Raw genomic sequence first — 20,953 nt, forward strand, 5'->3', positions numbered from 1 at the left:
CAGGCAGATTCTCAACCACTGCGCCACCAGGGAAGCCCCAACCTGACTACATCCTGTAGGTGTCTGTTGAACATCCCTTCCTCAGGAAAACCTTTGAATCCCTAAAGTAGGTTGTGTCTCTCTCCCCATTCCGTTTCCGAGCACCTACCACCCATAGATTTAATTGCTTGGTTCATTGGCTATTGTTTCTTTTAGAATGTGAGCTGGAGAACTATGTATATTTTGTTCCTGACTATGTTTCTAGCGTGATATAGAACAATGTTCAATAAACATTTATAGAATTAAGAATGAATGAATGCATATTTCTAGTCTTACCACTAGAAGCTGGAACTCCTCACTAACTTGTGTGGGGCATGGGATGCACTTAATTTTTTGTTGAATAAATGGGTGAATGAATGATCAGCTCTTTTCAAGATCATTTATTTTATTATAGTTAAAAAATTGTACTATCTCATTTGTTTTACCATCTGTAAGAACTTGCTAGCAGAAGAGTGGCAGCAGGCCCCCATGTTTTAAAAAAATTGGGGGATGCAAACCTTAAATCCTGAGGCTGGAGAATTCTCTTTTAACCTCCCGTGGTAGGTTTTAGCCCCGGAGCCCTCTGTGGGTGGCCGCATGCTTTGGGAGGCCCTCCTGCTTACTCCCTGTGTCCGTTTCTCCTGGCCAGAGCCTGGCTACCCAGTGGCCCCGCTGCTCCCATGGATCCGCTGAACCTGTCCTGGTACGATGACGATCTGGAGAGCCGGAACTGGAGCCGGCCCTTCAACGGGTCCGAAGGGAAAGCCGACAGGCCCCAGTACAACTACTACGCCATGCTGCTTACCCTCCTCATCTTCGTCATCGTCTTCGGCAACGTGCTGGTGTGCATGGCCGTGTCCCGCGAGAAGGCGCTGCAGACCACCACCAACTACCTGATCGTCAGCCTCGCTGTGGCCGACCTCCTGGTGGCCACGCTCGTCATGCCCTGGGTGGTCTACCTGGAGGTAGGTCTGGGCTCCTGCCGTGCTCGGGCGCCTTCCCCGGGAGAGTCCAGCCTCCCTCCAAGAGTGTGCCTTCTCGGGTGGGCCCTTCCTCCACTCTGGGCTCAGTCTTACAAAATGGGTAGATCGTCTCCTTAACAATCCCGACTACCAGTTGTAAGGCGCTTAGTAAGTGCCAGGCCTCGCATCAGTCCTTCACATACAGCATCTCCCCACCGAGCCCTCGCAGCATCTTCTAGATGGTGAGCCAGATGGTCAGAGAAGTTAGGTGACTTCTCCAGCCTCACACAGCGGCTGGAATTCGGGCCCCAGAGTTGGTTCATTAGGTCGTGTTGAGCATGGAAGTCATCGACAAGGATCCCTGAGGATGGCAGAGCCTTGTGCTCCCAGGCCTGAAATCTTCATCCTTCTCCACCCACTTTAGAATGCGGGCTGCTGCTGCACGCTCTCCTCCCTGCCCTCCCCGCTCCTCTGTGTGTCCTAGCCTGTGTCTGGGACCTCCAGGTCAAGGCCGCTGTGAACTGTGCTGTACCCCTTTCCTTGGGAAGGACCGCATGGTGACGCATTGCTCGGCCGGGAACAGAGTCCAGCCCTGAGCCCGGAATAGTGAGTAGGCAGCCCCTGCTGTGGGCCAGGTGCTGCCGGGCGTTCCACAGACACATACTCAGCAAATACTCGTGCTGATTCTGAGTCGACATCATTCTTCTCACTTTAAGGAAGAGGAAACAGAAGCTTTGAGAAGTTGCCTGTCTTTACCTGGATCACACAGCAAAGGGAGAAATCACTGAGAAGTCCTGAAGTGGGGACCCACCTCCAGGAGGACACTTTCCAGGGCTGGCAGGCAGATGAGGGAGGGCCTGGGGAATCTGGGTGGGCACAGGCTGGATCCTGCCACTTTCTCTGCCCTGGGTTCTGGGGAGGAGTCTGGATTCAAGGGAAGCTGACCAGGCATTCAGGAAAAAGCCAATGCCAAGATCACTAAGATCTCTGAGCTGTTACCTCCCCATCCCGGACAAGAGGGGAATTTACCTGTGCCGTAGAGACAAGCCCCCTGCCTGGGAGGGAAGGCTTCCACCTTTCAAAGAAAACATGAAACCTTTGTAGGTTTGAGCAGAGGAGACATCTAGGAGAAGAAGCAGAGGTGGGGAGGAGAGGCTGGTCTTACGGTCTCCACGTCCCCAGGGGCTCCTGTTGTCACTACCACACGGGCCCACATGGAGCTCTGGGCCATCGCTCCCTCGGTTTCCTTTAGCACGGCTCAGACAGGCTGGAACTTTCAAAATGACCGGAATGTTAAGAGACAACCAACAAGAAACAAACAATAGATACAATACAACCTAAAAGCATACAGGCGCCACCGGCCAGCCGTCCAATTATTCCATGACTGCACGTTTGTGGGGACCCCTAGACTCTGTCCATCCCACATCCTGTCTGAGGGCCTCTCCCTGAGGAACCCCTTCTTGATTCTTACACTTGTTCCCCTCCTGCTCCCTTGAAAAGGAGGTTCCCAGGCCGCAGACCATCAGGTAAAAAATGATGGGTATCTGGCCAAGCAAATAACCTCTCCGTGCCTGGTTTCCTCATCTAGAAATGAAGATAATCACAGTGCTTATGTCATAGCATTGTTTGAGAATCACATGCGTTAATATATGAAAAGTGCTTAGAATGGCAGCAGGCATATAGTAAGCACCATGTAAAAGTAGTCATGACAACGGTGATAAAGATGAAGATGCTGATAGATAGCCACACCTCTGCACATTGAAGGACCCTCCCCATGCCCAGGCAAAGAGGTGCCCTCTTGCAGAGGGAGGCTTGCTCTGCCCAGGACTCTGGGCGTGGGATCTGGGGCTTCCAGACCCACCACGCCTACCCAGAGCCTCTAAGGGAGAGCCACATCTGTGCTTTAGGGCTCCTAGGAATCTATAGGTTCTCGACACACATATTTTAAACATACTTGTTCACATTATTTTAAAGGTGAAGCTCAGTGTTTCAGGGGAGGGTGAAGAATGGCATCTCAAAGGGCAGTGCTCAAACTCTCCCATCAAACAAGAGCTGGACAGTGGGCCCTGTGACATTGTCTCGGGTACTTATTGTCCCTAGAGAATGTCCCAAGTGGAGTCTCACCCTATCCCAACATCCTGTTAAAGTATCCTCCCAACCATATACTGTACCCTCTCCAGAGACACTCTCGTTGTCCAGAATTTTCCATCTGTTCCATTTCCAGGGATGTTAAATGCCTCTGATAGCCTGCCGTGTTGGCATCCGGCTAGGTGGGGCTGGATGTGCATCATTTATTCTGCTCAGTATATGGGAAGCACGCTGGTTTTGGAGTGAGAGAACCAGGTTCAATTCCTGACCCTACCACTTTCCACGTGGAGAAACCGAGAGAAGAGAGCCAGGGCCTGCTTGTCTGCATAGGCCATTTTGGCCTCACAAGCCTTTGAGGGGAGGCTTTGCCTCATGCATTTTCCAGAAGAGCAGATGCGATTGAGAAAGTGGGCAGACTCAGATCCCCGTTCTTGACTCACTCAGTCAACAGGTATGAGCACGTCTGCATCCTGCCCCATTCCTAGGGCCGGGCTCTAAGGCCTTGGCAGGGCCATTATAGTGCAGCCCGATGGAGATGACAAGGGAGCAGCCTCCACAGGAGATGTGCGAGCACGACGGGGCGGGGAGCACAGGACTAGGCCTGGAGGCATTGGGGAAGGCTCGCAGGCAGAAGTGATGCTTTCAGAAGAATTATCCAGGAGAGGAGCAAGGCACTTGCACTCCAGACAGAGAAAAAAGTGTGCAAATCCCCAGAGTGGGGTGTAGGCGCAGGGGCGTAGCTGGCTGGAGGTTTCGAGGAGCGGTGGCCTCCGAGGTTTGCTGTCACATTCCATAGAAATGAGTGTAAAGTGTTTGGAACCGTGCCTGACACATGTGTACAAGTCATTGTTAGGATTTAGCCAAGGCAGCTTGAGGCCCATCCCACAGGTCTCATTCTGTGCAAGGATATTGAGGAATGTTGTCCAAAGGTGCGGAGGAAACAGCCCTGGAGTGGGGCTAGTATACCTGGGGGATGGTGCTCCCTCTGTTACTAAATTATCAGGTGACCTTGGGCAAGTCCTTTTTCTCCCTGACCCCAAGTTAGTCTACCCGTGCAGTTACAATCTCTCCTTTCACACTTTGTGTTTATCTAGTACTTTTTACATAATCATCTCCTCTTTTGACAAGCTAGATTGTCCCTTCCAAGGCAGCTCAGGAGAGAGCATAGGATGTGCTGCCCAAAGAGCTTGCTTCAAATTCCAGCCCTGCTGCATACTAGCTGGGTGTACTCCTGAGCTTCATTCCCTCATCCAAGAATGGGCATAAGCAATCCCCTCTTGTACAAGCTTTAAGAACAATAAATGAGATAAAGTATGTGCCCACAGGAGATGCTCTATAAACAGTGGCTATCAACACACTTTCTTGAGCCTTTGATTCAGAAGCCCCTAACTGCGTTCTAGAGCAGCTACTCCTGGTACCTTGGAGGAAGCCCCGCCTTCTTCTGTCCTCCAGGAAGGCTTTTGGGGGGCAGGGATTGAGAGCTCCCTGAAGACTGTGTCAGGATTGTTCACCACGGTGCCCCAGAGTCTAGGACAGAGCCAGACGCATAGTAAGTTGTCCAATAAGTGTCTGTAGAAAAAAAGGTAGGGAGGACAGAAGGAAGCAGGGAGGATGGAGAAGACGGCCCTGATATCCCAGACCTAGATCCCCAGGGGAATGAGAGCAGTTTGGAAATACTAGTCCTAGGAGGGCGCCAAGGTGGAGCACAGACCATGTGGGCCTGGGACCCTCCCAGTAGTGTCTTAAAGGTAGACTCTGTTGATGCCAGGGAAGCCCCGTCTATCCCCTTCCACCTGTGCCCACCTCCCTGGCCCCCGGATATCCAGCTCCTGCCCACCTGGCCAGCGTGGCGACACGAGAGGTTTCCTGTCTTCTGGGAAAAGCTGCAGTTTCCTCCATCACTGTGCTTAAATGCCAGCAATTGGTTTTATGCCTGAGAGCAGCTAAGAGGGCAGGGCTGAGAGTGAGCATTATAATTAGCCCTGCTGCCCTGCTGTGCCCCACAGAGTGGGTACTGCTCTGCTCCCGTCACTGGGAGGGGGCTTTCCTGCTCCTCTTTTCTCCAATAGATAGTAGTGCAAGTTGTGTCTCCCTGTCCTGACTCTGTCCTCAGGGATGGGGCCTGCTGCAACCTTCCACGGCTGCCAGGGCCAGCCTGCTGTGTGAGTGTGTGTGCCTGTATGTGTAAATGGGAGGTGTCGGGGTGTGGGTGTGCATGGGGGGGTATGAATGTGTGTGTCTGTCGGGGGGGAAGAGGGGTGCAAAACGCTCTTGCCGTGAGCTGGACTCCTCATTTTACACTGAACCAGGGATGTATCGTTACACACCTTCCCCGGCCCGTCCTGCTTTTCTGAAAACTCTAGCCCAGGCTTCCCTTCTCTTACTCTCTAAGTGTAACGAGGAGCAGAAATGTCTTCACTGCTTCATAGTCACCGTCTTCACCATTATTCTTAACAGACACTCGCTGGGTCCCAACTCTGTGCCATACACCAAGGAGCAGCCCGGCTCCCCTAGAAACCTGGGCCAGGGCAGGGCAGAAGCTGAGCTGAAAGGCCTTAGGCGAGTCACTGCACTTTTCTGAGGTTCAGTTTCCTCACTGGTAACATGAGGATCGCAAGGTGTCCACACAAACGTTTCACAGGTGAGGGTTCAAAGCTGAGGCCCTTGAGTAAGTTGGTCATCTTTCTTCTAGCAAACTTCTTGGCACAAAGTGGCCTTATGTGTCTAGGAGGAGAAGGGGCCGGGGCAAGGGCCTCAGACACCCGTGGGTACAGCTCCCCATGGCTGCCCCTCTCCTCCCTCGGCCAGAGCCCCACGAGACCCCCACTGAGCCCATGGCCCGATCTGCCCCGGGACACCAAGCTACAGTGCCTGAGCCAATCTCCTCTACTGTCCACCCATTATGTTGCTTTGTCCTAGGTGGTGGGCGAGTGGAAATTCAGCAGGATTCACTGTGACATCTTTGTCACTCTGGATGTCATGATGTGCACAGCAAGCATCCTGAACCTGTGTGCCATCAGCATCGACAGGTGAGCCCAGCCAGGATGGGAGAGGTGAGCTAGACCGTTCACCTCTTGGGCTGCCCCACCTCTTCTGCAGGGTCAGGCTCTGTCCATGATGCTATACGGCTGGCTGTGTGCCTGTGAGCCCACGTGTTTGTGTGTGCATGTGTGCATGTACGCGTGCATGTGTGAGTGTGTGCACATGTGTGGGAGAGGACAGACCCCTTAAAGGGAGACTGTCTATAGACAGTAATGCTACCAAGAATACCCAGACAGGGACAGGCATAGAGGAGAAAGCTCCTGACCTGACTGAAGCCCTCACCCTATCACTTCTTACTTACGTGACCTTGGGCAGATTGTGGATGTTTTCAGAACCCTAGTTTCATTGTCTAGAAACCAAGCATGATGGCACCTGCCCACATGCGGGTCTAGTATCTGGTTGTGCATTTTGCACCCAGCACAGGGCACAAGGCCAAGGGGGCCCAGGTTCTGCCCACCTTGCTAAGCTCTATCCCCAGAGCCTTTTACTAATTTGCACACATGGGCCACATGGGCTCCCAGAGGCCCTGACTCTACACCCTTTGCCGGATTCTTGGAAGATGAATGGAACTAATGTCTCAGAAGTGCTGGGTAGGGTGATGTGAGGCATCATAAACAATTACCATTGTTATTATTTTCTGCTGAATGAGACCTGACCCTTGCTCTGAGGGTCCTGGCTACCAATCCATCAACAAACACTTCTACGCGCCATGGGCCCAGCGCAGGTGCAGGGGGTACAGTTTCAAAGGTGCAAAGACCCAGGCCATGGCCCCTCGAAAAGCCTAAAATCCAAGCAGGGAGACTGGAGTGGCAGATATGGTCCAGGATTGAAAGGTAGCCGGTCAGTCATTAAACACTTGATTGGCAGTCACCAACTGCCCTTGCTGTCTGAGTTGGGGGCAGGAGAGGGTTGATTTAGAGTAAACAGGAGGTGGACCAACTTTCCATCCTCCCAAAGTGGGGTGTCTCTGTTGTGCCAATGTTGTGGAGTGAGTGGTCCCTGGGCCTGCACCCCAGACTCAAGGTTCCCGCCCCGCGCCCTCACAGGTACACAGCCGTGGCCATGCCCATGCTCTACAACACGCGCTACAGCTCCAAGCGCCGAGTCACTGTCATGATCTCCATCGTCTGGGTCCTGTCCTTCACCATCTCTTGCCCTCTGCTCTTCGGACTCAACAACACAGGTGAGTCCTGCCTCTGGTTGCCTGGGGCTCAGCTGGCCCCAGCCCTGGCCCTGTGCAGGACCTTGAGGGAGCTGAACCCTGGTGCGGACATGGGTGGTGACCCATCAGGAGCCTGTTCACCACCTCAGACTGAGGCCAGGCTGAGTCTCCTGGGCCAAGCCCGACTCCGAGTTGTACCTGGTAAGGTCAGAGAGGAACAATGGCCTGGGGCACAAGGGAGTTGGGTGAGGAGTGGGGATAATGCTTCAGGAGGATGCCTGGCCATTTTCAACTTTGTTTGAATTGAAGCAGACCAGACAGCCTTGCAAAATGCATGTGTGTGCCTGTCTGTGTGTGTGCACACAGGGTAGGAGGCTGCTGGGCCTCCATCACCCCTGATAATAGTGTTTGTGTAATGAAGCTGAAGCCTCCGGGCTGGCCAAACCCAGGCCAGGCCTGAGCCACCTGGAGCAGGAAAGGTAGAAAGAAGTAGGAGGCTAGCTCACTGTGACTGTGTCCTGTGCAAGGCAGTCAGGAGCGCCTCCGACAGAAGAGGCACAGCGACCGTCAGGGAGATAGATGACACCGGTGTGCCTCCAGAGACCATCACCGGACAGGACACAAGGAAGCCTTGAAAGCATGCAGTTCAAGATCTAAGTGTCATGGGAATTCCAAGAAGCAGGAATAGGGCTAAACGTGCTTGGATTAATCTGGAAAGGCCCTGGGAGAGAGGATAGACATCTGCTAGATCTGGAAGGGAACTTGGAAAGACATTGGAACACAGGTGAGTTCAGCAAAGAGGACCAAGTCATCTTGTCCCTAAAATTAAAAGGTGTCAGACCTCCCACCAATACACAGGAAAGGCTAAAATAATAGGTTACTCTTCTTCTATCATTTTCTTCCGTCACTTTGTCCCCAAAACCGTGGCGCCACTCGTGTGCTCATGGATGACAAAACTAATGACGAAGTAACGAGGGGATATTAATGGAAACACTTGGAAACAGTCAGCACAGCTTAGCTTTTTGCTCATGGTTGTTTTTAATACTCTGATTTATGCTGCACATTTATTTACATCTAACGTTTCCAGGCCGCCTTAGGCGTCTAGTCATATTCTCGGTAACTGGGAAGGCACTGTGGCCCGGGGGGCCGGCTGACACACCCACCTGGGGCTCTCCTCCCCCCCAGACCAGAACGAATGCATCATCGCCAACCCCGCCTTCGTGGTCTACTCCTCCATCGTCTCCTTCTACGTGCCCTTCCTCGTTACCCTGCTGGTCTACATCAAGATCTACGTCGTCCTCCGCAGGCGGCGCAAGCGGGTCAACACTAAGCGCAGCAGCCGGGCTTTCAGGGCCAACCTGAAGGCCCCGCTCAAGGTCCCGAGATCCCCTCCCCCGATGTCCCTGCCTAACCGTGACCCGGGGGTGCATGGGGTCCAGGCTGGAGGAGCTCCGAGGAGCTGGGCGCCGGCAGATTTCGAAGGCTGGGACCTCAGTGGGCGACTTGAATCTCCAGGGGTCGGAGGTGGGGAGGGGGCGGAGACCACCTGGGAGGAGAGGACTTTGCATGGAGACCAGTGTCTGAACCCAGCAGCTCCTGGAACTCCACGTCTCTGCTGTCCTCCCTTTCTCCTTTCCTCACTCTGGCCCTTCTGCCTCCCTTTCTGTCCCTCTGAGGCCTCCATCCCACCTCCTTTATCTCCCATGCTCTGTCCTCTTCTATTCAAACCTCCTTCTACCTTACCTGCTCTCGCCTACTTCCCTCCTCTGCCTCTCTTTCTTTTCCATACTTGTGTCTTGTGACTTCTTCCCTCCGCTCAGCCCTCCCTGAGAAAGACGGTATGTGGGCACAGAAGGAACAAGAGCTTTGGGCTTAGACACCTCAGGTTCAAATCCTGGCACCACCACTTTTTTGCTGAGTGACCTTGGGCAAGTTGCTTAACTTCTCTGAGCCTGTTTCCTCATCTGTTAAACGTGAATCAAAATACAGATCTCACAGGGTGGTCTTGAGGATTCGGTGTGAGAGGGATTGAGCATGCCTAGTAGGGGGCCAGATCCTTAGCAGGTGCCACATAAAAGTCAGGGCCCTGTCGTGCCTCATCCTGCCCACCTCTTCCCATCACAGTACCGAACCTCACCCTTGCCTCGATTGCCTCCTCAGGCCCCCACCCTCCTAATGTCTGCCCTTCTCTGAGCTCCTGTGCCCAGTCTGACTACCCTGCATTGGGATTCTGTCGCCAGCCCCCTCCCCGTCATGACCCATGTGCTGGCTCACTCCACAGGGCAACTGCACTCACCCTGAGGACATGAAACTCTGCACCGTTATCATGAAGTCTAATGGGAGTTTCCCTGTGAACAGGCGGAGAGTGGTAAGTGTCCCGGTCAGGGACCTGGAGCCTGGTCTCTGCCTCTAGGGAAATGCACCTGCCATGATTCTCGAAGACCTCACCAGCTGGTCAAAGGGATAAGCACCTCCCAGGATCCCCCACTTTGTTTCAGCTGAGGCCAGGCTTACCACACACACTCGTAAGCAGGCATGGAGCAAGACAGCTCAATTCTGCAAGGCACAGAGAGGGACCCGTAGCCCAAGGAAATAGCTGGGAGAAAGGACTTGGCCATGTAACAATAACAATAATAATAATGGCTATGACCATTAACTGAGCACCTACCATCTTCCTAGTATCTCATCAAATCCTCACGGCGACCCTGAGAGGTAAGTGTTCTTGATCTTATGGATCTTCATTTTACAGAAGAGAAAGAGGCGCTCAGAGAGGTTAGGTAACTCACCCAGGCCAAACAGTTAGTGAGAGAGTGAGTAGTCGAGTCCAGACCTAAGTGACTCTCTGAAATCCATGCCCCTGTTCTTTCTACTTGCATACGCCGCCTTACAGACAGGCAGGTTCTGGGGCTGGAGGCTGGGTGCTGGGGGAGGAGGGAGCAGAGCGGCATGGGGCTCCCGGTAAAGTGCAGCCTGTAAGTAGAGCCCAGAGATGCAGAATCCCAGCAGACCCCAGGGTCTGCTCAGTGAGAGTAGCACCAGGGTCCAAGCAGCAGATGTCCCATCCCCTGGGGTGAGAAGAGGATGGGCCAGGGAATCCACGGAGAGCTGCACAGCAAGTCCAGGTCAGGTGTTTTCAGGAAGCAGGGCCCCTGCTCTTCACTTGAACATTCCCTGTTCACCTGCAAGGGCAGGACTCCAAGCAACCGTTTGAGATAGAGGCCGAGACAGGGACTCAGGATCAGGGCACCTGGGCACACAGTGAGGCTGCGTTTCAGAAGCTCAGGCTGAGACCCTAAGGCCTGGAATAAGGGAGCATGAGGAGGGACCTGAGCCCAGGGCCCTCAAGATCAGCCCAGCGAGGAAGATGTGGGGACCCAGGGGTCCACCCTTCGGCCCCTGCATCAGTCTACCAGGAGAAATGGAGCTCACCTGTGAGTGCTGGTACAGGTGCCTCGGGTCAGCCTGACAGACCCTGTTTCAGCCTGGCTGGAAGAACAGGGCTGCCCTCGTGCAGTTAGAACATGAGGTCCTGGAGGCAGGCACTGAACGCCAATCAGTAACTTATTCCCGGCAGCCAGCTGGCGCCTGGCACTTAGCTGGCACTCAGCGAGTGTTACTCAGCTCATAAAAGAGAAGTGCCTAGGTACAAAGCCCCCATAGAATGGTGGTGGGGTCACTGAGGCTGCCTGAGGATTGCTCTGCGAAGGGGGCCAGGGGTGACCTGGCAGGCGGGGACTGCCTTGGGCCCTGGGTCCTGCACCCAGACAGTCCCTGCCTCCCAATGATGATCCCCCTTGCCTCTCTGGCAGAGTGACCCTGTGGTGCTTGTAGGAGTCTCCGTAGGGGGATAATGAAGGGCTGGGTGGGGCTGGGTGAGGCCAGGTGAGGCCAGAGGGGCCGGGTGAGGCTGGGTGGCTGATGGCTGAGAACTTGCCTGGCTCTACCCAGAGCTCTCTGCCTCTGTGCAGGAGGCTGCCCGCCGAGCCCAGGAACTGGAAATGGAGATGCTCTCCAGCACCAGCCCGCCCGAGAGGACCCGGTACAGCCCCATCGCGCCCAGCCACCACCAGCTGACCCTCCCCAACGCATCCCACCACGGCCTCCACAGCACACCTGACAGCCCTGCCAAACCACAGAAGAACGGACATGCCAAAGACCACCCCAAGATTGCCAAGATCTTTGAGATCCAGTCCATGCCCAATGGCAAAACCCGGACCTCTCTCAAGACCATGAGCCGCAGGAAGCTCTCCCAGCAGAAGGAGAAGAAAGCCACCCAGATGCTCGCCATTGTTCTCGGTGAGTCGGCCCTAGCTGCTGGACCCTGGCTGAGAAATGGACCCATCACTGTAGGTCCCATTCCTTACCATTGCTCCCTAATCATGGCTGGTAGGTCACAGGACTGGCACTTTTCAGGCACAGGTCAAGCCCATTGACATATCTGACTAGGTAGATTCTATAATTATGCTCATTTTAAAGATGCGGAAACTGAGGTTCCGAGAGCTTTTGTATCTTGATCAAAGAGGATACGTGATTTAAACTCAGGCAGCCCCACTCCAGAGTCTGAACTTGACCAGTTTACCATAATGACCCCCAAAACCTCATGACCCTGGGTAGGTCATTTCTCTCTCTCATCTCCCCATCAGTAAAGAGCAGGTTACTTGTCAGGGTTATCGTGGTCATCAAATGATACACGGTGGTGAAAGCATTTTACAAACTACAAAGCCGTACACACACGCGTTGTTAATATTGCTACTGTTGAGGAATCAGGAAATTCACTTGCCTCAACCAAGACCCGGTGGGACCAAAGATGTGAACAGTAAACGGGGCTGTGAGGGGGCCCCCGATCTAAATGAGAGTGAGTGAGACAAGGCTTTAGAATAAATTCTCTTAGAAAACCAGATAATAAAGGTCAAGAATCAAGGGCTGGACTGCTATGGGTGATGGGTACAGGATGGAGGGACTGATGTGTCTCTGCCTTCCGGGCAGCACCCAGGGTAGTTGTGACACCCATCCACACCCACCATCCCTTTGGCCTCCCAACAGTCCTATGACACGAGAAGGACAGGTGTCACTATTCTGGTTTTACAAATGAGAGCTCGCAGTCATAGCAGGTTAGGGGACCAACCCGTGATCACGCGGCTGGGAGAGGCAGAGCGGGCTCCAGCCAGGCCCTCTGCTCCAGTCCTGGGGGTCTCTGCTTTGCGGCCCTGCCCTTCCCAGGCACTGCTCCATCCCCGGGGAATTCCCGTGTGCCCGTGTGGCATTCTGTGCAGATGGTGCCTCCCCACGGAGCGTCCCACCAAACAGGAGGTCCCGAGTTAGGCAGGCAGAGCGGCGGGCAGGAGGTCGGACTCGTGACAGCCTTGTGTCACCAGGCGGGGATTAGCAAGGGGTGTCCACCAAGGGCTGGGGAAGCTGGGGGAAAGCGTAGCAAGAGCCTGGCCACTTGGGGACCTTGATAGACTGGAGTTCAGATCTCGGCTTTGCCACCAAGAGTGGAGTGGCCTTGCGCACATCACAGAGATGTTCCCGAGCCTCAGTTTCCCGCCTTCCTCATGGGGATGCCAAGAGGACTAAGCGGCTGGGCATCCAACTCTCCCTCTGGCCCCAACTGCGCGTTCCCCACGGCAGTGAACAAACTCTCCTCTCCCAGCTTCCGCGGAAGGTCGTCTCAAAGACGACGACGCTGTAGAGTAGATATATCCATTTCCACCAGCTGACCTGTGTCAGGGTGTTAAGCGTTTGGATTTGTTGTCAAGCCCTTTATCCTCCCCTATGAGGTGGGTATCGTTATATACACGGCACAGGCAGGAAAACGAGGCTGAGGGAGATGAGGTGACTGCAAACTGGGGTCAGAGGCAGGTCCAGCATCCAAGACCGCGGCTCCCCCTGCGCTGCTCTTGCAGCCTTGGTGCCTGGGCGGGGCCTGAAGCATGCGATCCAGGTCCTCCCCCTCTGCCCCACCCGGCACAGCCTCCCCACCCAGCCCCTCCCCGGCCCCGGGCACCCCTGACTGCCCCCCTCTCCCCCAGGCGTGTTCATCATCTGCTGGCTGCCCTTCTTCATCACCCACATCCTGAACATACACTGTGATTGCAACATCCCACCCGTCCTGTACAGCGCCTTCACGTGGCTGGGCTATGTCAACAGCGCCGTGAACCCCATCATCTACACCACCTTCAACATTGAGTTCCGCAAGGCCTTCCTGAAGATCCTACACTGCTGACCCTGCTGCCCACCTGCACAGCAGCCTGCTTCCCAACTCCCTGCCCAGCGGCCCTGCCTCGGGCCCTGGGAGCCGTGGGCCGGGTGGCGCAGGGCAGACTCGGCCTTCTCCTCGCCCGCAGGCCCCGTGGTGTTAGCTTGGCTCCACGGCCCTCACTGACCGCACACCCTCACTCTGCCAGGGCAGTGCTAGAGAGCCAGGCACGGTGCCAGCCCTCGGGCCGGACCCCTGGCTCAGAGGCAGCTCACGGAGCCCCCTCCCACTTCCAGACCCCCTCTCCTTGGCACCAAAGACACAGCCGCCTTCTCTGACCTTTCTCTGGGGCTCTGGGGTTGCTGGGCCAGTGTCAAAGCTCAGAGGCCATGCTGGCCTGGTCTTCACAGGCCTGTGCTGGAGCGGGCAGTGGGGAGCGATGGACAGTTCACACCCCCCAAGGCCTACACCAGGGAAGCCAGAGCTCTTGCCAAGGCCCCAGGCAACTTCAGGCCAGGGAGACCCATGTACATACCAGGTCTGGATGGACCCCAGAGAAGCCCAAGCAAAAACTTCACCCCTTCTCCCACCCGAGCCTGGCAGGAGCTGCTACTTCCATCCACAGCAGTGGGTCCCGACCCCACCCAGCTCCCCGTGAGGTTTCCATACTCCAAGAGCCCAGGAGGGTCTGCGGGGAGAGGACCACCCCTACCCCAAGCCCACTCTGCTGCCCCCCTGATGGACGTGGGTGCCTCTCTGTAGCAAATGTTGGGCCAACCTGGGAGAGCTGGCAGGGAAGGCCGGCACGTGACATGCCTGGGGCTTGGGTTGGGGGTGTCTGAGGTCCTTTGAGAGACTGCCCCTGACACCCTCTGCCGCAAACCACGTCCTTTTCTCTTCCTTTCGCCTCTCCGCTCTCCAGTCCTCTTCTCCCCTTTTCTTTCCACTGCCTCCGCCTTAGAGGAGCCCATGGCTAAGCGGCTGCTGAATACCATTCAGCCTGCCCTGGCCCTGCCAGAGGGAGGAGGGGAAGCTGCAGCTTGGGGGAGCCCCCAGGCCCCAAACTCTGTAACATCACTACACATGCTCCAAACTAATAAAACTTTGACAAGAGTCACATCCAGGGCCCCTCAAGCGGAGGGTGCAGTGTCACCTCCAATCTCTGCATCTGGTGTGGCCAAAGCTCCGTGTCTGTGCTGGGGGTCAGAGTTGGAGAGGCCTTCTGCAGACCCTCCAGAGAAGGTGGCCCTGGCCACCATCAGAGGGTACAGGACTTTGGGGGAAAGGAGGAGAGGAGCTGCTCCAGGAGGGCCAAGGAGAAGACGTGTGTGCCTGTGTGTTTCTCCCCTCATCCAGTCCTCTCCTCCCGAGCGGACCTGAGTGCTCTCAGAGCTGCTGTTGGGTGGTCCTGACCTTCAATCACCAGCCAAGATGGAAGGGGAGAACGTTTCCAGTAGGAATCCCGCGGCGTCCCCAGGGCTCCCCTAATTGCCAGAGCAGCAGGGTCCTACCAGAGGCAAGCCAGGCTATCCCCACTTCCCTTCTCCTCCTCTCCAGGTCCTGGCACCTCTGCAGGCCCAGTCCTTAGCCCTGCTCGCCCACCAGGGCAGAGAAGGCTCTGTGGGAAAGGTGGCCTTCGAGGTGCGCCTGTGCCCACATCTGTGTCTGCCCCTTCCCCTGTCTCGCATCAGGACCCCCTTCCTCTGGGGCAGGCGGGGAGGCCCTGCGTGATGTGGCCTGGTGTCCTCCTGCCTCTTGGCCTCCAGACCAGTCACAGCTCCAAGCCTTCTGGGGCCACGACTTGGCACTGACCCAACAACAGAAATTTGGCTTTTTAAAAATGAAATGTAAATCAAGCCAGTGAAGGAGGAATATTCTTACCACCTTGAGAATAACAGCGGTGATAACAAACAAGGTGCTGGCACCCACGGGCTCAGGCTCCGGGGAGCTGTCAGGGCATAATTTGCATGCTAAATACAATATTTTTAGCACCAAAGTTTGGAGCACTTAACTTGCCCTGAACACTTAATTATGGACTTTGATCTTCTCCCTGAACCTGAATGTAGCATGAAGCCCTGGGAGAGGCTCCTGTCCCCAGAATACCCGATTCCAGAAGGTGGGCCAAACAGGTTCCTAGTCTAGCTGGAGCGGGGGTCAATAACCCAGTGACCCCCTCCTGCGGAAGGCATCAGACCCCCAAGGGGGCTACAACCCCCCCAGAGTCCTCTCAGCTCTGTTACCCACCCCATAGCCAAGGCTTGTGTGTGCGCGCGTGTGCACACACACACACACACACACACACTCAGTCTATGAATGATCTTGACCTGGATGGGAGCTTAAAAGCTCATCTTATCATTAGAAATCTCAGGAGGTCACATAGGTTTATTAGCTGTGGGAGTTGTAAGAGATGACGAAAGGATGGAGAGAGAAGAAGAGAAGAAGGGAGGGAGGGAGGAAGGAAGGAAGGAAGGAAGGAAGGCAGGAAGGAAGGAAGGAGGGAGGGAGGGAGGGAGGGAGGGAGAGAAGGCAGCCTGAAAGCAGTTTGGGAAGAGCACTGACAGGGAGAAGAGGGGAAGAGGGCAGGCAGGGGCGGGAGGCGGGGCAGGGAAAGTTGCCCACAGCTGTCATGAAGCTTCAAGTCTTTCTTCCAGACAGCAGATTGACAGCTGGAGTGGGCAGGGGGAGGGCTGGGCTCCCCCCTCTCCCCGCTCGGTGCTTCAGGGGCAAAGGGATGGTGCTCGACCCAGGAACGCCAAGGTGGAAGGGGGCAGCCCAGGCTCTTGTTCTCTCGCAAGAGGCCCTGACAGCGGCCCCTTTGCCCTGACAGTGAGGGCAGTAGCAAGCCAGAGGCTGGGCAGGCTGCAGCTCTGATTTTTCTCTCCTCACTGCCTTTCCCTGTGCTTCTGCCTCTGTGCTTGTCTTTGTCTGTAGAATGCCTTTTAATCAAAGGATCACTGATCTGCCTTTACAGAAGGGGGAGTCTGCACCCCCAGCCCCCTCTCCCAAAGCACAGCAAGGAAGCACCACTTAAGGCGTGAGCCTTCCTGGTCAGGCACAGTGGCGCACTTTGCATCATCCTCTCAGATGTCCGTTTGTGACTGCAAGTCTTCAAACTTCAGGCCCTTATTCGTCCCCTAGTGGGTTCTGGAGAAGTTCCAGGTGGCGATGGGCTGGGGAGGTGTCCTGGGAATTGAGAAGGCAGTAGTGCAGGATAAACTGCATCACCTTATCCATCCATCCACCCGGCATTGTCTTACTCGGTGAATATTTATTGAGCAACTGTTTATTATGCTCCAGACCCTGAGCGAGGTGCTGGGAATGAACAGTGGAAAAGGGGGTCAACATCCCTGCCTTTGCAGGTTCACAATCCAGTGGATGCCGGGCGTTACCCACAATCACACGATAGTGGTAAAAGCTCCTGGCAGAGCCCCGGCTGGGTGTGGCGACCACTGCCACAGCACACGCTGCCCCGCCCCAGGGCGCTCTTTACCTAGATGATGAGGCTGAGTGGGAGACAGCAGCACCGGCGTGCCTCGGCCCGGAACAAGTAGGTAGGGACCTGGTGAGGGCAAGAAGTGTGATGGTGGAGGACTTCCTCAATGGCGGGGCAGGAGGTCCCCCAAAGAAGCAACCACATAGCCTGCTCCCTGGTGGGCTCAGAACAGGGCAGTCAGTTGCCCGCACACAGGGACTTTGAGGACTGGCACACCTTGGGGGCCTTTCTAGTGTGCTCACCTATCTGGGGATCTCTTCCCTCACCACCTCTGTCCCGGGGATGCGTGCCAGGCCCTGTGCCCCACTGCCTCTCTGCCCTCCCTGGCCCCAGGACCCAGGCTGTGTCCGTAGCCTTAGCAACCATCTATGCAGCGGCCACGGTGGGCTTCGCCCCAAGTGCTGTCCTGTCCTCATAACCCCCGGGGGAAGAGAAGCCTTTCATACAGGGAGGGTGGTTGCCCAGGTGTCAAGGCTGGTCTTTGAGCCCAGGTCTTTCAACTCTACATCTTTTATTATTCATCCTGCCCTTTCCCTGACCAGCCCTGGGTGAAGTTGCGAGAGGCTACTGTAGTCAGAAAAACAATTTTTTAAAGGAGAGAGAAAAAGAAAAACCATTTGGGACCAGACTTTTAGGATGCGGCCCTTGGGGTGACTATGATGGCCATTTGGGCTGCAAGAGTAAATGAGTAGGTGCTGGGGTGGGAGGGGCGCAGGTTAGGGGGAGCAGCTTTTAGTGGGGTTTCAGTAGTGGGAGGCCAGACTCTGGGCATCCATGCTCCCGAAGTTCTTTGCCCGCCAACCAGGTGCCCTTGGCTCTGCTTCCGGGGGATCCAGGGAAGCAGGAAGCTGGCAGGAAGAGAGTAGACCATCTGTGCAGAGGGAGATCCACTCTGGCTCTGTGGGGTTATTGGGGGCAGGGAGAAGGAGACACCTGGTAGGAACAGCTTCCCGTTCCCTCTCCCATCCCACCTTTGCTACTTGGCAAATAAAGCAGGGTGAGAGCTGCTGGGCAGAACCCCTGGCCTGGAGGGCATCTGGAAAGGCCTTTTACGTGGTTGGAGCCGTGCAGCACCGAGTCCACAGGAAATGCTGTGTGACCACCACACTTGCCTGCACTTTCTCCAGTCTTCACCCCGGCTCTGTCCTGAGACCTGGACATGTGTGTGTGAGGCTGGAGAGAGGGAGGCAGCCTCCCCGGAACCTCAGGGGCAGTCAGACGTTGCAGATGAAGCAGGGCGGGGGATGGAGGTGGTACCACCTGGGACATGGGAGAGGCAGGGGATTTTGTAGGAACAAAGCTACGGCATGCACAACTTCTGGGCTTTCCTGACCAGGCCCAACTCCAAACACTGTCCTGTTGGCCCCATGAGAGTAGTCCGTGGAGGCCAGGCTCTGTGCTGCATCCGGGGCAGGGAAAAGATGGAGTGGGCAAGAGAGGGAGGAAACTGTCTGGAGGAGACATGTTCTGTGGTCTAGTTCTCCCCGCAGCAGGTGCTGCTCTGGGCTCCAGAGTCCGGAAGCCCGCAGCAGGGACCTGACCCGGCCCTTCTCAGCCTCATGTACAGACCTCTGCTGCCCACCCCGCACCCTACCCACTGTGCAGTTGCTGTCTTCATCCACGTGTCCTCTCTGTGCAGGCTGAGCCCTCATGCTGCCTCTGCCCATCAGAACATCAGCCCTGGACCCTACCCTCTGCTGGTAGATGCAGACATGGCCACCTTGCTTGGCTGACACTGAACCCCCTGTCTGGCTCCTGGGGCCTCTCAGCTGTGTGTCAGTCGGCAGGACCCACGGGTGGGGCTTGCCCTGCCCTACAGCTGACCTGACACTACTTTAGGTGTGTCCCAAGAGGTCTCAGAGCCACGGTCCACACCAAGGCACTGAAGAAGAGCCGGCCCTTCCTCCCCTGGATAGGCTGGCAAAGAAAAATAGGCAGCCGCTTCCAAGAGCATCTTCGCCAAAAGGCTGCAGAAGGCTAGGTTGTCTGTGCCCCCTTCCAAGAGAAAAATCCCTCTGACTTGGGAGAAACTGCAAGAAAATACTGTGTTGAGTGCTTACTAACAGCTTTGCCCTTTGACCACCGGGCATCCGGGTCGATCATTACCGCAAGCCAATGAGATAAGCGTTATCTCCGTTAGATGATGCAGCCAAGTCTAAGGACGTTTCAGCAGCCGAGGGTCACAGGCTAGTGGCTGGCCCAGCTTCAGAGCCTTTCCACTACCCAGCCCCCAACAGCTTCCCTCCTCGTCTCAGCCCAGACTGGCAGCTACCTCTCTCCCTTAAGTTACAGTAACAGCCTTGCTGCCTATATCCTATCCAGCAGGTACGGACGGAGTGCAGAGGGAGGACCGGGTGTAATGCGGAAATAAGCCGATGCAGCGATGCGCTGACACCCAGGGAGGAACCTCACCGCAGGGGGTATTGGGACAGAGTGACCATCTCCAGCTGGGCAGTCAGAGAAGGCTTCACACGCAGGGACAGGCGAGTTGGGTCTTGAGGAATAGGCAGGAGCACAGTGGTGGGCGGGGGGCGGGTGGAGGGGGCCTGTGCTTGTGAGCAGAGTGGCAGGACCAGCTGTAGGACCAGGGGAACCCTTGGTGACTGCAGCGTGAGGTTACACAGGTGCCGGGACTCGGGGGCAGACGCCACTGGTTCCCAGAGCCAGCCTGCCTTCTGAGACATCACAGAAGCCTCTTTGGACTTCCGTGCTGCACTTTAACTCCTGTTGATACAGCTTGCCAACCTCCCTGTTCCTTCTGGTCTCCTGGCCTCACAACCAGGAGAAGCCTCCTGAGGGATGGCTCCTCCCAGCACAAAAGGCCTCCCAGGCAGAACAAACAGGGCCGCCTGCATCTCTGGGGACAGCCAGATAGGTGGTGCCATCTCCCAGGGCCCTCCTTGGGGAGGGGTGGATTGGCTCAAGCAGCAGCGCTGGGAATGGGGAAGGAGGCTCCTGTCTAGATGAAGGGCAGTGAGTGGGTGGATGGGATAATGGTGAGAAAGGACAGAACCAGAACAATGGAGGAGAAGCAAAGTAACGGGAGTCCCAGTGCCAGCCGGGGATGTGCACGATCTAATTTCATCCCCTCAACAATACGCGTTACAAAGAGAGAGGCGGAGCTCAGAGTCTAGGTAAAGACCTCACCCCAGCTCTGCCAGACTACAGGGCCCTTCACAGGCAGGACCCCTTTCTCCACCACCTGTTTCCTTACCCTACACATGGCTGAGGGGTCCTTGGAATACGCGGTTCATTCCGATGGCACCCTCCCTCTGCTCGGAGCTCACAATTGACCCTCATGTTGAGTCCAACCTCTGGAATCATGAATGGCGTCCTGGTCTCCCAGTGAAGCACCCACCCTCCCCTGCCCCCGCTCTTCCGCTGTGCCGTCTGCACCCACAAACAGCTTGATTGCTCTTTCACATTCCCCAGCCTCCCGTGCCCCGGCCTCTCCCACCTAGCCCGGGCCTTGCCCCTTGTCTGCTATGCCCTTGTCCTCCTCTAACATTGCAGCTTCCGGAAAGCCCTTCCTGATGAACCCCACTCAGCGTGGTGACTGATTGGATGGGGGGAGAGGGAGAGGAAGAGTGTAGACTGCGCTGTCTGTTCACCAGCCACCTGTAGCTGCTTAAATGTAACTTGACGAAATTAAACATTGGGTCCCTCAGTTGCATCGGCCACATTTGAAGTGCTCAGCAGCGCGTGGAGTTAGTGGCAGATGTGGAAGGTTTCCATCCTGCCAGAAAGTTCTGTCGGACAGTGCTGGTCTAGAGAGACTTCTAGGTTAGGAGTCCCCTCAGCTAAGAACGACGAGGAGCAGGCTTGGGAGGGGAAGGGGAGGCTCAGTTTGGGACACTGAGTTTAAGGGTCTGTAGGATCTTCACGTGGAAACGTCCAGTAGGAAATTAGGGGTTCCTATCCTCGTCTACCCCAATCTCCCCTAAACAGGTTTGAAATTCAACCGAGATCCTCTCCTTGGGAATTGCAAA

General features: G+C 55.7%; 1 protein-coding gene across 2 annotated transcripts; it reads left to right on the plus strand.

Moving 5' to 3' along the window:
- The first annotated feature begins 671 nt into the window (after window positions 1-671).
- Window positions 672-13,498, plus strand: DRD2 (dopamine receptor D2). Of its 2 annotated transcripts, XM_061202530.1 has the most exons (7): window positions 672-983; window positions 5,988-6,097; window positions 7,157-7,293; window positions 8,458-8,648; window positions 9,554-9,640; window positions 11,241-11,568; window positions 13,305-13,498. In XM_061202530.1, exons 1-7 carry the CDS (start codon window positions 699-701, stop codon window positions 13,496-13,498), a joined length of 1,332 nt encoding a protein of 443 aa, XP_061058513.1. In that variant the 5' UTR covers window positions 672-698. The 2 variants fall into 2 exon arrangements, with proteins under 2 accessions (XP_061058513.1, XP_061058512.1); XM_061202529.1 differs by lacking the exon at window positions 9,554-9,640 and having other exon boundaries at window positions 699-983.
- Window positions 13,499-20,953: the final 7,455 nt, after the last annotated feature.

This window comes from Eubalaena glacialis, chromosome 10 (genome assembly GCF_028564815.1).
Source record: "Eubalaena glacialis isolate mEubGla1 chromosome 10, mEubGla1.1.hap2.+ XY, whole genome shotgun sequence".
Taxonomy (NCBI): domain Eukaryota; kingdom Metazoa; phylum Chordata; class Mammalia; order Artiodactyla; family Balaenidae; genus Eubalaena; species Eubalaena glacialis.